The sequence below is a fragment of the Hetaerina americana genome, unplaced genomic scaffold (genome assembly GCF_022747635.1).
Source record: "Hetaerina americana unplaced genomic scaffold, ioHetAmer1.1.p SCAF_3, whole genome shotgun sequence".
Taxonomy (NCBI): domain Eukaryota; kingdom Metazoa; phylum Arthropoda; class Insecta; order Odonata; family Calopterygidae; genus Hetaerina; species Hetaerina americana.
The window spans coordinates 89,327,715-89,344,452 of NW_027286874.1; the positions used below are offsets into that span (position 1 = coordinate 89,327,715).

The following is a 16,738-nucleotide window of genomic DNA, read 5'->3' on the forward strand; positions in this document are numbered from 1 at the left end:
GTCCGAGGTGTAACAATTACCCTTGAGGTGTCTCTTGAGTTGAGGAAAAAAATAAAAATCACAAGGCGTAGGATCGGGGGAATAAGGAGGGTTTTGTTTGTTCTCGTCTGTGAGATGGCGTAGCACCCATCGTGCACAGATTTTACGGTATTGTTCAATAGTGAAGCCAACACGTTCGTAGGATATTCGAATATGTTTTGTGATACGCGTTTGAGTGATTTTCCGGTCATATTGAATCAAATCTTCGACGAGTTTACGATGTTTATTGTCTGTGGCAGTGATTAGACGTGCGTTACGTGTTGCATCAACAATTATGGCTTTTCCAGTCCCGCAACCACGAAGTTTTACTACCCATCAATTTACAATAGACCTATCAACTGCATCGTCACCATAACCAGACTTTAAACGACGATGAATCTCAGTAGGAGTTACTTTTTCAGCAGTTCAAAAATCGATTACAGCACGCCGTTTAACTAGCGTTGACATAGCACTAGAACACGTCTCCATACTTCCGCTTCTCAAAATACACTGAATGAATGTAACGACCTCAAACGTGCGTATGCGTGTTTAGGGGGAATGTTACTTTTACATGCCACCAAGAGTTTCTGAAGGTCATTTTGTTTGTGAATTACAAACCTGTGTGCATTAGTTTTCAGCCTACCCTCGTACTAGAACGCCAGAGAAATTATTTGGGATGGAGGGTGGCACATTATTTACCATATTTATTCAGCATCAATGGTTGAAAATGGATAAAATTTATATTCTGTGCATAAGGACGACGCCTCGTCATGAAACTCACCGTTTAACTGAGCATTTTAGAATGTTCAGAAGTAAAAATTTGTGAAAAAATTAGGAAAGCAGCAGAAATTAATGTCACTGTTTGTAACCACGGTAGTCTTTTATTACAATATTTACCGGTTTAAGATTTTTAACGAATACGGAGCTAATTCCACGGGTGTGAGTTTTGTATCGGGTAGCAGGAGAGCCAAAGCCTCCGTGAACGCCATCGAATTAGATCAAGGAAAAAGATTCAAAATCCATGCTGAGCTAAATTGACGTCAGCAAAAAAGCATATGCAGAAAAAGATTTTCACATATCTGAGGTCAGAGAAGTTAGAAAACATCTAGCAGGAGATAAAGAGAGGAAATAAATGACTGAGCTAGGTGAGATGGAAAGAGTGGGGATTAAATGCAGTAAAACGGTTGTTATAAAAGATATTGTTACACAAGGCAATACATTGTAGAACAGGACTGTCCAAACATTTTGTGCATGTGAGATATTTATTTTACCAGAGAGATCTAGCGATCTACCGCATATAGTAGGAAATAAAATGCTGGAATCTTATTCCAACGAATATTATACATTTCTAGAAAAATAACATAAGCATCAAAATATTTTTTTAATCGCTGGCCACCAGACAAAATTTAACATTACAAACATAAACATTTTGTAAGAGAGTTCAAAAAGAGTAAACATAAAAATTTGAAAAATCTTCATAGAATTAAAGCATTCAATCATCAAAATGTGGACAAGCAATTTCTGATTAAAAAAGCAGTGTACTGTAAATATTTATGTTTTTGATATTCCGCTGATTCAGAAAATTTAAAAAAAAGGAAGATTATGACAGGAAAAAGATAATATTATGCATTGATCAAGTTGTTCTTTCGTTAAAATATCTCTGCTTCCTTACATATGCTATTCATATCTGCAAATGCTGATTCCAACAAGAATATAGAACTAAGACCTGGTTTATTCGTGTACATCCAGCCTTTTGTGTACATCCAGATGTATTCTTTAGATTTTTACATATAAATTATTTTGGACCTCAAATATTTCAATCTCCAAATCCGTCTGATTCGCATAAAATATTATCGACATTTGATCTGTAAGATCTGCCACATTTAATTTTTTTTGGGTTAGAATTTGGGAAAAAATATTGCCGTCTTTTTGAAATCTTCAAATTTTTTATGAATTTTGCCATCAGCACTTTCAATTTCCACGATATTTTTGGATTGTCTGTAGTTATTTCAGCATTTCTCCCAAAAAAATTAATACTGTTCGGAAAATGCCTGTAGCCACGCTTTTTTCAATTTGATTTCAACGTTACCAACAGGAAATCTCTTTTTGAACTTATCATGTCTTATAAATATTTATTTGCCTTGTAGGTCGAGGTTTAATTCACTCAGCTCCGCACTGAATTCCGCTCAGAAAAATAAATGGGTTATTCATTCATTGTTTTTTAGCTGTGGGCAGTGATCTTTTTCGGTGAGAAGATTTTTAACGTGATTCAGTGTTTCCAGAGAGCTCACCAAAATCGACGTTTATTGAGACAGAGGACGTTAATGTGTATCTGAGGTTTCTCCTTAAACCTTCTGTTTTAATTTTTACTCGTTCTTACCTTTTTGAAGGACTTCGGATAGAATTCAATGTTTTGAAATAAATATCCATAACAGCGTTTGCATTAAGTCTCTTGTAGTGAAAAACGTTATGCCAACAATACAGTGATATACTAAAACCTCGTAATATTTATCCCAATTTCATTACAAAAAACAGCCATTAACCTTTCTGGTCATTAAAAACAGTCGTAGTGAAAAACAATGTAAGCACATGGAATTCGGGTTCTTTCAGAAAATCATCAAAAGTTGGAAATTCTTCTTTTTTCAACGTCTTCCAATGTGCATAAATTAGTAAAAGAAGTTTTTACTTCGCTATAGTCTTCAAATAACATCTAAATAAATAAAATTAGTTATGTAATCTCAATCATGTCGGTTGATTCATCAAACTGTAGGGAAAAGGTGGCACGTTTGCGTATTCATGTTATTTTGTAGTTGAGAACTAACATCTGGACTTAGATTTCCAATTCTTTTTATTAGTTTAACTCTCAAAAGTCGGAGATTTTTAATAATCTAATCAATTTTTTATTTAATTTTAAAATTGGAAAAAATTGCTTTTTCAGTTGTCAAATACTCCTTTTTTTATCCACACCGTCATATAAATAAAATAAATAGAAATCCTGTAAATTCCTTTTTCGTTTTAGCAAATAAATGACTCTCTCCAGGATGCAAGGTTTTCTACTACTGGTTTATCTACAAATATAGATTTGATATTGATTGCATATTTCAAAATTGTATGTCTATCTATGACGGGAATTATGCGCGAATTCGGCGTGAATTATTGGGGAATTTCTCTCCTATTTCCATTTTGTGAGTCGTGAAAGATAAATTGTAAATTAAACAATATTTTTCTTCTAAATTATAGTGAAAGTATAATCTTGTCTACAGTCATCGTGATGATGACTCGTTTTACTTTTCTTTTCAATGGTTATAATTAGGCTTGGGAATTTAATAATTTTTAATATTTAAGATTGTTCATTTTGACATAGTATTAAGCGTGCATATTAAAAGAAAAATCATTTATGACTGACTGTTTGGTTTAAACATTTTTTTCCGGTACCGCTCTGATGCAGCGTTAAAAAATTACATATTATTTTTTAAATACTATATTTTTGACTAATTCACGTTCTTTCTCGTGAAATGTTCACTTTCTTCAACTTTCAACAATATATTTTTATATCTGAGTGGTTTCGCGCGTAATTTTTTCGATAGATGCTTCGAACTTGAACTTTAAAGATAAAAAAAAAACAGCTGATGATGATCACATATCTTTTTTACGATGGTTACGAAAGTAAACCTAATGATTTTTTTAATATAGTATGAACAAGATATCTGTCAGTTTCGCAGTTAAAACATGACTGATATTACTTTTTCAGTTTTCCTAACTAGGATCAACTAAAATTATAATTCTGAGTAATCGATATGTAGTGGATCGAAAGGTACCCGGCGTCGGGGCGTAGTATTGTTAAGCAAAAGGAAATAATAGTGCTAAAGAAAAGAATTGGCAAAGGAGAAATGTGATTGAGCATAAATATGTCGAATTGTGTTTAAATCAGTGAAATCGTTTCTTTGTTAGGTTTAAATGCCAATAGATAATTAGAAGAGGAAAGAAGCAGACGGTGTTTATCCAGAATAACTGGTTTAAATATCAAAAAGATACACATAGAAAACGAGTAAAATGCCGGCAGATAGCGAGTAGTAATGAGTCACTCGACGTGATTACGGGTCGTAGACTCAGAGCAGCATCGCCACGATGGAAAGTATCTCGATAACATATAGGTATTCAAGTCGTAAACTGGTATTAATGAACTGGATCACCAAATTCAGGAGGATTTTGAGAATGAGCGGAAAGGTAAAGTAAAAAAGGGAAAATGAAGGAAGAAATGAAAAGGAAAAGCTTTTACCTACGACGAAAAGAAAGTAATTCCAGGAGGCGGCCGATACCTATAATATTGAATGAGGACCACATGAAGGTTACAGTCGAAGAAAGGTGAGCATTTCTTAGGTTAAAGAAAGCTGCAAAGGAAAAAATAGAGATGGAAAATAGGATAAGGATTAGAGACTGATAAGAGATAATAAATAATATATACAAGAAAAGGAAATGTTAGAACGTAAACACATATTTAGGAAAAAGAACGGACAAAGAAACAAAGAAAGAGTCGAAGAAAGGTGGGCATTTCTTGGGTTAAAGAAAGCTGAAAACCAAAACAATAGAGATGGGAAACAGGATAAGGATTAAAGACTGATAAGAGATAATAAATAATATATGCGAGAAAGGAAATGAGAGAACGTAAACACAGATTTAGGAAAAAGAAAGGACAAAGAAACAAAATTGAACTTGGGCGAGAAACAAATTGAACGAAAGAAAGGTAGAGTAGAAAGCAGTGCGAGAGCATGGAGAGATCAGAGAGAATGTGAAATAAGTACGTTGTATAGAAAAGTGAAAGCTCCCAGGACGTTAGAGAGAAAAGTCCCATCTCTACGAGACATACGAGAGAAAGGTTTCGATCTAATCAGGTAATATTCCTGTCAGATGAAAAGAATATATAGAAGAACTAAATGACAGAGGTTTTCAGTCATTGAAATTAGACATAGAAGAGCACATGGGGATGAAAGCAATCAAAGCTTGGGCATAGAATAGAGGTGGAGAAAATGAGGATGGAAGTTTTATGCGCTCATTTATGAGGAAGGAAATTGATCATAAGACTTCATTCGATCGGTATTTATTCCTGTCATAAAAGGGGTAAAAGTAATCAAATGTGAGGATTATAATAAAACAATTTTTATCTCACACATATTAAAGATAGATAAAGAAGGTATAAACAGTGAAGTACATAGGATCATCAATAATAGGACGATAAAAAGGGCAAACGGCTACTTAGGGGAAGGTCTACTTGAAATGTAGAAGGCAAGGTGCACCAAGGTGCTCCTAGGTGGATCGATAGGAAGAAATAAAGGGTGCTGCCGAAATGCACTTGATTCCTTTATGAAATTTGAGAAGACGTTTATTATTGTCAAGTGTACCTAATGAATTAATGTATTGCTGAATATAGGATTTAAAAGGAAGCGATTTATCTGAAACCTGAATGTCTCAGGCTGCTCAAGTACGAATGCCTATGGGCAACCGGGATGGGAAGTGGTGATAAAGTGTTAAAAACAAGTTTTTCCATTATTTTTCAATCGTATTTATCGAAGTATTGTCGGAAGCATTGGTAAGAGAGGCATTTGAAGGATTTCAGTTTGGAATGAAAGTAGGTGAGAACATCTTTTTGGTTAGATTTGTCGATGATCAGGATTTCGTTAGAATGGGGAATGATATTTTTCTAAGCTAATTCGAGTTAATGAAATTAAAAATACAAAGTAACTTTCCACTGTTCTTTATTAGCGTACGACCAGTTTCAACGCTCAAGCGTCATCATCAGGTACAAAATAAATCAGTCGCAGTTCCACTTATATACCAATCATGAGGGAGAGGAGGGGTGGGTGAGAGAGGGGGGGACGAGGAGGAGGCGAAAGAAAATGGAGTTGCGATTGGCGTTGATGTGGAGGGGGAAGAGGGGTGTTAAGTGTCAGGACAGGTGTTTGGTTGGTTTAGAGTGGGGTGGGGTGGGGTGGGTGGGGGGGTTTGTCGGGTCTATCTGTGAGGGAAAGGGGTACTTCCAGGATTGGGGAGAGGTATTCAAATAATATATCGTTAACCACATGACCCGTTTTTAAGTTCTTTTTGATTTCAAATTCTTCCCACTTGTCCATCCTCATTCCTTTTTCACTCTTATGTAACAGTTCTGGGTTGAAATCACTCCCATGGTTTTCTTCCCATAAATGTTTAGCGAAGTGCGATTGTTTTAGGTCACAAGTTCTAAAACAGCGTTTGTGTTCCTCCGCCCGTGTCTTTAATGACCTCCCCGTTTGACCTATATATATAGCACCACAGTCCCCACAAGTTAACTTATACACACCACTTTTATTTTGCGTACATATTTTGTCTTTAGTGTTATTCAAGAATGATTTTAAATTATTATTATAATAAAAAGCTATCAAAAATTTCTCTCTAGGAAAAAGGTTGGCTAACTTCTGTGAAATTAAACCATAATATGGGAGTTTGCACCATTTGTAACCTATTTCCTCCGTATTAAAAGGTTTGAACAAAAGATTGTGTGCTTTGAGGAACATTTTCTTTGTAGCATTTTGTCCACTAAATTTTCTTTGTAACCATTTTTCATTGCTAAACCCTTAATCGTTTTGAGTTCTTTAGCAAAATTACTTTTGGAAAGGGGGATGGCTAACAGAACTGTTTAAAAGGAAATGAAAAGTGGAAAGCTTATGCGATATGTGATGACGGGAGTTGGAGGGGATGATGTGGTCTGTGGTGGTACTTTTCCGAAAAATTGCAAAATCAAAGTCCCGTCCCTTTTTCGACACTGTGATATCTAAAAAATTTAATTGATTATTCTGTTCTTTCTCACAAGTGAACTTGATACTTTCGCATTGGGAATTCAGGTTGTTCATAAACTTATCTAATTGTCTATCAGTGCCTGTCCATATAGCAAATATATCGTCTACATATCGAAACCAACAGTGAATATTCTTGGTACAAATTGAGGGGTTGTTGAATATTATGTTGTTGATAATTCGAGTTAGTTTGAAAAACACGAAAATCAATTAGAAGGTGTGTAGTGAGGTTCACGAAAAAATTAGTTATTATAAACATTAAACTTGGTGGGCATAAACTAGAGCAGATAAAGAATTTCTGCAATTTAGGATATGTTTTAGACGAAATCGGGCGAAGTATAACGTAATGACGGCTCTGTCAGGTAGAGATTTCTTATGACAACTGTGAAGGGATTGAGAACAAGGATTGGAGATTTTTATTCAAATATCTTAGCGTAAAATTTCTTTCGAACTCACGCATTATTGTATTATGGATGTTAGGCATGCATGTGTGTAAGTATAAGTGTCTTTATGTGTGTGTTTAAATAAACATGCAACGTGTAAGTGCATATAAATGGTTGAAAAAATGAAGCCTTAAAATTTATCGCCGTGCACTTGCGGCAGCTTATGTAGGGTATTGCAGTATAACGTAGATGGTAGGAGAAGAGGCAAGGTTTTTCGGAGAAATGGTAAAAAGGTAAAAATAATTGATGCAGGGCATTTTCAATGGGAAAAAATATTACTGCGATGGAAGGAGGAATGTTGAGAAATAGAGTATGTGAAGTCGAAGAAGGGTTTATGGTAACGTAGAGTCATAAGGTATTTAGTGGTATGTTAGGCGTGTCTTAAAAGTATATTATTATACAATTTGTTCACCAACAACTTTTCTTGGGCAGTGGATGACCGACAGGTTACGGTTAATTAACATTTTTCGATTATAAATACAGGGTCGCACCCAAAAGTAGTAGGACTGATTTTCTCTGGCGCGAACGGAGCGGTGGAGGGGGGTCTGCCTGGCAGGGTAAGGTGGAGGGGGCTCTTAGCAACAGACCGACACCAACCTCAGTCGCCTGCGGGCTGTTGTTGAGTGAGGACACCGTTTTTAGGGAAGCAAGTTTTTTGTCCGCGTCGAAAAACGAAATGAATCTGAATTTAGAGCAACGTTATTCCGTGAAGTTTTGTGCGAAACTCGGGAAGACGGAACTGAGACCCTCGATATGATCAAGCAGGCTTATGGGGACACTGCGTTAAGCCGTTCCACAGTATTTGAGTGGCACAAGTTGTTTAAAGAGGGTAGGGAGCTCGTTGAAGACGACCATCGCCCCGGACGGCCGTCGACGGCAAGAACCGACACGAATGTGGACAGAGTGGGACACTGCTGAACACAGACCGACGCTTAACCAGTGAAGAAATTGCAGACCAGTTGGGTCTGTCTGCATCCAACGTCCAACGCATTATTTCACAGGATTTGGCCATGCGTAAGGTGTGCGCCAAGATGGTGCCGAAAATTCTGCCATGGCGCGCTCGTCGTCACACAGCTCCTGGCCAAATACGGCGTTGCCACGTTGCCGCACCCGCCCTATTCTCCCGATCTGGCACCACCGGACTTCATCTTCTTCCCCCTGATGAAAATACAGCTCAAGGGACGACGTTTTGACTCGATAAAGGCCGTTCAAGAGGCTTCGACGAGGGTCATCAACGGCATCCCCAAAGAAAATTTCCAGCGGGCGTACGGGGAATGGGAGCAACGTTATACTAAGTGTGTAGCAGCTCAAGGAGCATACTTTGAAGATTATTAAGTCGATGTAAGTATATCGTCAATAATGCCTCGTCATGCATGCCTCGCTGACGTCTGGGGGACTTTAGAGTGAGTAAATTTTATTGAACGCCCTTGGTTTTACATATGACCTCAGCAGAGATATATTCGGATAATTTTCTTCAATTTTGATATATTTTTTTATTTCAAGAGTTGATGACTTGTTTACTGTTCAAGGGGATCATCATAACTATTAATGTAGTTTTAATGTGTATAATCATGTATGCTTTCAGCGAAGAAGTGAATTGTGATTAGATTCAGGGCATGAGAATGTGAATTTTGGAAAGAGCCAGTTTATGTTTAAACTGCATTGGAACTTCCTTAACTACTAAACTACATTGAACAACTTGCACATTAAAAAAATAATTCTCAAAAAATATAAATGAAGACATTAGTTGTCTACTGGAAAATTGGTAGACAAACGATAAAAATATAACGATTTTCTTGAGAGTGTAATGCCGCGAGAGATATCATTTCCTTTCATTTCAATCGTTCTACTGTAGACTTCGCGGATATAAGCAGGATTAATTTTTTATCATTTCATTGTCTTTGGAAACTTTCCAATAAGAAAATTCATGAGCAATGCTTTATCTTCCATCACGAACAAACCCATACGAAATTAATTAAACTCAGTATGAATCAACACTATTTTACTTTGGAGAAGCGGCGAATCGTGAAATACGTTTTCACCACTGTGCAAATATTTGAGAAAAATCGCGTACTACTGGCGCATTTATGGCCACGAATTTGTAAGCATTTCACTCATCGCACGTTGATAAAAAAAATTTCAAATCTCCAACAGTTTACTCAAAAAAAGCTTCCGGTTTTAATTAAGGAATTCAGCGAGCCTCATTAGAAATTTAAAAAAAAATAAAGCACGCGAGGAAGCTGATTGATCTCCCGGCTACGTTCTCTCGATTGAACAAATACCGAGCAAATTTACCGGGGCCTTCTGAAATCTCCGAAGCGGGTACGCGGGGTAAAACCTGAGTAAAATGGGGTTTCTTTTCTTTTTATTATTTCCTGAACGGAAAGTGGTAACAAAGAGGGAAAGGAGAGATGGGGAGGAAAGGGTGGAGTGTATAGAGAGGTGAGGAGGGATAGGAAATTCGTATAAAAAGAAGATCCAAGAAGGGAGGGGATGAAGAGAGGGGGAGAGAAAGGAAAAAAAAGGAGAGGTAGGAAATCTGGGAATTTAATTATCCTCCGACGTGAAACGCGGAAGTTAAAGCGGAGCGCAGGAACATTCGTAATCTAGGAGTCCCATTTGGTTGCCGCAGCATGTTGGGGGGAGGGAGGAGGTTAAAGGAGTAGATAATCTGTGGAGTGGGGTGGAGGGGCAGAGTATGCGTGGAGTCAACGTATGTTTTCAGTGGCAGGGTAGGAGTGGGATTGAGAAGGGAGGAATTGGGGCACAGTGGGGTGGAGGGAGATGGCAGAGGCTTTGGGAAGGGGAGACGACAGCGTATGTACATCATCCATGTCGAATACTCGCGTCGGAACAATGACCGCCCACACACACAAACACACACACACACACGCGCGCGCGGACACAAACTCTAGCGGTTGCGCGCATACAAGAGCAACGGCGACCAAAATAGACCTGCTGAGCTGGCGTCGGGATTTTAGGAGGGGGCGGAGATGGAGAAATAGGTGTACCCAGAGGGTGATTGGGGTGGTGGTGGATGAGGGTGGAGCGGGAGAAGGGTTGGGGGAGAGGAGGCTGTTCGGACGTCGGAAGAAGCAATTTTCCCGAGTGAGGGAAACGGACAAACTTGCCGTCTGTCATATCCCATCCCTCCTTCTCTCTCCTCTATTTTCCTCCTCCCTCCATCCACACAACCATCCCACTTACTACCTCCGCCATCCTCCCACCTCTCCTTCTCCTACTCTTGCGCCAATAAAAGGTTTGACGAGGCCGGCACACAATATTGATGACCGTACGAAATACTAAATCCCATTTAGGTACTGTTTTCTCTCTCTTTCTCTCCCTTCCTAGCCGTTAATATTGATGCCTCTTTTTGAGCTCTCTATTTGCTTATGCTTTTGGAGTCGTAAAAAAACATCCTCCGCTGCTAGGATTTAATGACGCAATGAATGAAAGAGAACAGTGCATCAAGCCAATCACTATAGACGGATGTCTTCAATAACCACGTTCATCTGCCGACCGAGAGGAGAAGACGATGATTCCGTGGGGCGTTTTCAAGGGAACCAATAAAATTTTCTTCTCCTGATTCGACCTCTTTTTCTAGTTGAACAAATGGAGCTGATCCTTGATCATAAAGGTGCGATTCGTCCATTTCAAATTGCCTCGTGTCTGATGTAACCGTCAGTCACCGTTATAAATCTTGAATCAGTATTTTAATATTATATAGAAAAATACCGACAACATCCACAATATTACAGGGTACAGATGAGATTCACTGTGATATTTTGCATGTGGGTATTTAAAAATATTGTGATATATTTTATGAACCCGATAAGTTTCAGAATTGTTTGGCAATTTCGACTTTATGATAGTAAAAACATTTTAAGTGTAAAATATAGCTGATGCTAAAATAATAGAGTGCATTTTTATGCATGATATTTTCATCAAAATATCAATGTCAATAGCTAGCATACAATTAACACAAATGAGTCATCTACCCCGGAAGTTGTTAATCTTATGAAACTTATTTCCTATGCATGTTTCCATCATTGTGAACTCACACTTATATCGATTTTTCCGACGGATTTTGATAATCTTGACACATATATCAGGAAATACCAATCGTTCAAGTGGTTCTTTGGTCGACCACTCGAGGGTAATGGCAAGAAGCTTGCATCTATTTTCAATTCCATTCCCTAATTTTCCAACGCAATTCCCTCAAGAGTACCCTGGTGCGCCATATTCCATTGGATTAGATGAGAGAGCTCTTCACGCTCTGGTGCAGATACGGCTCGAGTGCCGTATCGTCAGAGCCATTAGGCAGCCCCGTCGTAAGTTGCGTTAAGATCTCAGCACCAAATCTACTCACACGCAAACACCCAAGGGAAAAGCCTTTTACGGTAGTAAAACATTTCATGAAAACCGTTTAACTCCCTGAAAAGGAGGAGTGAAAGATATAAAATATAATACATTTTTTTACTTATTTAGGCGACAAGGTATGAATGTGACAGAGGCGAAGGAAGTATTTAAGGACAGAGCCCTACGGATATACATACACACACATATTTTATATATATATATATATAGATGCATTATCGTGAGTATAATTTATTGATAAACAAACCTGCATACAATATTATATATATATATATATATATATATATATATATATATATATATATATATATATAAGAGATTCATTGATCTTATCGTGTTTAGGTGAAAAATTCCCGCTGCAATTAGTTAGACGTAATCGATAATATATGAAACTTTGTTCGAACCAAATGTGAAGTAATGGAATGCATCATGAAGAGCATTTCAATTTCGATGTACTATAAGTCAAGAAATGGCACGTCCTCATTTCACAGAAAGCCACTCCTTTTAACTGATCGTGGAGTCATTCATTAGACGAAATCCCACTGTTCCTCCGTCAACGACTGTCTTATTTTTTCCTCGAATGCTTTTTTCACTGTCTTTTCTCTTTCCAGCCGCCGATGTTCGGCAATTTACGGATAACTAGGTCAGTCAAGAATGAATGTCCCCGAGAAAAATGCATTCTCGTTCACATCATTTCGTTTAAGTTTCTGTCCTAGAGGCCACTTGAATTGAAAAATACCATTTAATTTTACCAACTAGAGCGTATAAATGTTTTAATGAAGGATCCATGCTGCTTACGAGAATTACTTAAGTGTAGGTGGTGGATGGGCAACTGTTTAGCCCCCAGTTCTGGAGGTGTCTTCAGGTCGAAGAAGCCAGAAGCCTGAGGATTAAATGTTATAGGTGTCTTAAATTTTTAAGCGGAATTTGTTTTTCTGCCGACGATTGAAAATATAACCTACAAGTTAAGTGATTTATTCTGCCTTTTTCAAAAACACTAGAATATCAATTCTGATGCTCTAACTATAAACCTCACAAAAAAATTCCCTGATAGGCAGTTTCAGCAAGAATTTAGCGGACACTAGAGAGAAGGCAAGCTTTATATAAAATACGTTCTCTAAGCACTTAAAATTGCTTGAAAGTTTGGAAAGCTGAATATCTTTATAACGTCAGGGTACTGAGGGTACTGTTTTGGGACTGAGCACAAACTAAATGGTAGTGTTGGTAAAGAAACTGCCTTCACACCGTAAATTTCTGAATTCCTCTCCTCTTAAAGGTTAGTTCGAGGTTAAATTCTTCCTTGAACCATTTCCCTGTAACCTACCAAAGCCGATCCTCAATTACTATGGATAGCTGGAAAATAAATAGCACACATGTGTTGCTTAAATTTAAAAATCAATGCGGAGAGTCAATGTGCGTACGTTTATCTCGATAGTTATTGATAATTTAATAGCTTCCATTACCGCGATTTTCTTTGACGTTAGTTCACTTGCTTTCCAATGTTATTTTGCTGATAGAGGGCACTGATTGCATGCTATTCTAATCGAGCGCCCTTTTCCAATCCGCTCCATTTTGGCGGGAGTAGTCGGTCTGGTAAAGAAATAGCAACCTGTAGGGTGTTTTTCGGTGTTTGCCGGCGCCCTCGATTATTGACGCTCGCAAATGCCAATTCGCTCCCGCTTGCCTGCCGCCGCCAAACGGGGGAGGGAATATTCACCGATCTGGCCAGAGAGGTAATTTTTCTTCTCAAAATCTATGCCGACGAGAAAAAACTTTAGTGAGAAAAGAAATCTACTGTCCACTTATCTTGGGATCGAAACTAAATTCTAGAAGGCAAATAAATTGTGGAAATGACATTTTCAAGATTATCAAACAGAAAAAAAACATCGGTAATAATTCAACAATTCCTAATTTATCAATGAAAGTGCATTTATTATTTCTGAAAGCTCCCGAGTCCGAAATTCCATACTGATCCATAAAAGGCGTCTGAAAAATATATTATAATATCAAAAAAAAAAATCAATGAAAACGAAGAGTACTGTGTTGGTGCGGTGGTTGTTTTATGGGCGTTTCACTCAGTAACCCCTGACTCGATTCCCAGTGCATTGTTTTCAATTCTAACCCTGACCACACCTATGACCTATGATCTATGTGTTGTCCGGGGAGAATTTTGGATCACAGCATCCGTATTGGGACGTAAAATGCATTTTGTCCGTGATTAGCGATGGGCCGGTCGTGAATAATCGAATCACATGCCTCCGGTCTATTGAAAGGTTTAATGACAAACTGGGTCTCATAGATGAGCGAGCTGATCATTTTGGACGTTCATGAATTATGGCAAATCAATCAGATCGCCAGTCAATCCGGCCATGATTGACATCCATCATAGATCTTGGCGTTAGTTAATGAACCCTTGGCGAATGATATGATGTAATCAATATCAGCTCGTCTTGGTGAATTCGCGATTGGTCGTGATTTAATTGTGAATGTACGATTGAATCGTGATGATTATCAGACGCAGGCACCGGTAGGAACATACCAGCTGCCACAAAAGTCGCCACCAACGTTCGTGGTCAGATTGATCATGAACGAAATGTCGGAAATGCAATTGAAATCGATCACGATTGAGGTGAAAGGTGTCAATGGTTACGATCTGCCACTACATTCAATCACGATTGAGTGAGCGGTGATCGAGATTGAGGTCATTCAAAAAACCGATCTGGCACATCGCCACGAAGGCAAGTAAAGGCCCTCATCCGGCTCAGGGTTTCTTTATCCCTTATTCCACTCCCCGATAATCAATTCACTCCACTTCCAACCAATTTCCTACCCATTCAAAACAGCGAAAAGACATCTGCCAACTTACTGTCGGCTACCACCTCCGCAATTACTAACTCTTGAAAACTGGGTACTCGGAACTATGGTTACTCACGATGCCTCCTTTGTTCGCCTTGACCAGCGCCTTCTTGTCACCGTCCTCGTCGTCTTCATCGTCATCTTGGTCCTTTAGATGCAAGCTTTTGGCCATGTCCTTGAGCTTGTAGAAAGACGCCTCTGACTTGAGACGCTTCACCTCCGAGAAGTTCTCCGGCAGCACGAGACGGCCCTCCCGGAGGAAGTCCAGCACGTAGCGGAACAGGACGCCGTCCCGGTCGATGAAAACTCGGCCTGCAACACGAGAACGCCAGATGTTATTTCACGGATTGGATACAAATGAAAAGCAGATTGCGAGTGGAAGCGTGGGCGTGATTGTCGGGAGCGAAAGGGTGTCAGTCTAGTGGAGTGTTGACTCGATTGGAAGAAAGATCGATGGATTTTTGTCTTCATCCGAGGCGATTAAAGAATGAGAGACGTAAGTTGTATGTTGATTTTTTAGTTTCTCCGTTGCAGGGAATGGCATTTCATTCATGTAAAAATATCAATCTGGGTATTCCAACGGAAATAAAATTTTATGGTCTCGTGTCTACAATTTCAGCAGATTTCGATTCAAGTATGTGCATGTTTATGTGCGTGTATGTGGATTTTATTGCTATTGATAGGTGTCAATATTAAAAAAAATTTTAATTTAAGTATCCAAAATTTTTAAAAAATTAACAATTTTCATAAAGGCATATGAATTTCATAAAGTTTTCTCTCACAGTAATAAAACACTTTAAAGGGATTAATTTTACTTCATCAAGTTTGTTTTAAAATTTTACTCTCAATATCCGTTATGGTTTTAAAATAAAAATCTTAATACTATTTTTCCTCAAACATTTAATATTTCCTTGCTTCGTAGTATCTAAAAAAAATTGATTAGTTAAATTTTTTTATCAAGCATCACCTTAAAGAGTCAAGCGAAAATCTATGGTGATAGCATTAGGTTATATGCAAAATAACATTCATTGATATTTATTTTTCAAGAAAACTTGCAAACGTTATTTTGAAGATACTTCTGATTACTCTGAGGCATTTCTAAAAATACTCTTAATGGGTGTGAGACAAAAGCATCTAAAACAAGTCCAGAATGAATTCATGGTGGAATTTTATCGTGTACAAAGTGGAATATTTATTTATTTTACGACTAAATCAAACCAATGGAGTTCAATGGTACTAGGCATGAGTGAATGGAACTCTGTCTTGGTGACGCAAGAAAGATTAAACTTATGCTCCGGGTAATAAAACCTAAATTGATACCGATTTTAATGCAGAGTATCATCTTATTAACAGAATGAGAAACTCGAATATGCAATTCGAAACTGATCGCAAATAATGTTTCATTGGGTGAAACATCAAAGTTTCTTTTTTTACAACTACTTGTTTAAATTGAATGTAAATTTGGAATATACTCTTTGGAAAAACTATCTGATTTAAAAAAAATATAACGGCTAGTAGATTTCAGCGTAGTAACTTAAAGGAAATACATGTATGCTTCAATTATTAGAGGAAGTGTTTACAATGCTGAGACTTACTTCTAAGATTTTAGTTGGGGAAAAAAATGCTGAAAAAAATTGAAAGCATGGCAATAAGTAAAGATTTCAACGCTCATTCAAATAACAAAAGAGCTCGCAGAAGAAAAACGCTGGCTGGTGAATAAGGGTGTGAATCGACTTGAAAACTTCAAGCTCAATATTAGACTAAATGACAATATAGTAGATCATTATTGGAAACAAGTAAGCGTAGTGTTCATTGAATAACTCTGCGAGTGGTTTTATTCTTGGTGAAAGATGATTTGGTTCCCCAGATCCCAAATGTTGGTATTCCACCTAGGATTTTTAATTTTTGCTGCCGTGAAAGTTATTTTGCTATTAGGTAAGCAGTGTGAAGTGACTCCAAACGTCAGGATACCTTAACAACCGAAGTACTGCAACCAATCCTGATTAAATTTGTACATCAGTGGGGCAAGGGGTGGGATGAAGGGATAAGGACGGGAACGCCCGCGACGAGAGAAAGGAGACGAGGGCATGAGTTGACTCCTCGAGAGTCTTGCCGAAGGCTTCCCGGGGGGCCGATAAACTATCCCTGCTCCCCTTCCCGACGCCCCTTCTACCCTTTCTTGATCTGCCATGCATCTCACACTTCAAAGTCACTTGA

General features: G+C 38.1%; 1 protein-coding gene across 1 annotated transcript in view; it reads right to left on the reverse strand.

Moving 5' to 3' along the window:
• The window catches only part of Ktl (BTB/POZ domain-containing protein Ktl), a 202,320-nt gene that overhangs the window by 24,072 nt on the left and 161,510 nt on the right, over window positions 1-16,738 (reverse strand). The window contains exon 3 of the mRNA XM_071588143.1: window positions 14,598-14,833. Within this exon, the coding sequence (XP_071444244.1) occupies window positions 14,598-14,833 (236 nt within the window). The remainder of the gene's footprint in view (window positions 1-14,597; window positions 14,834-16,738) is intronic.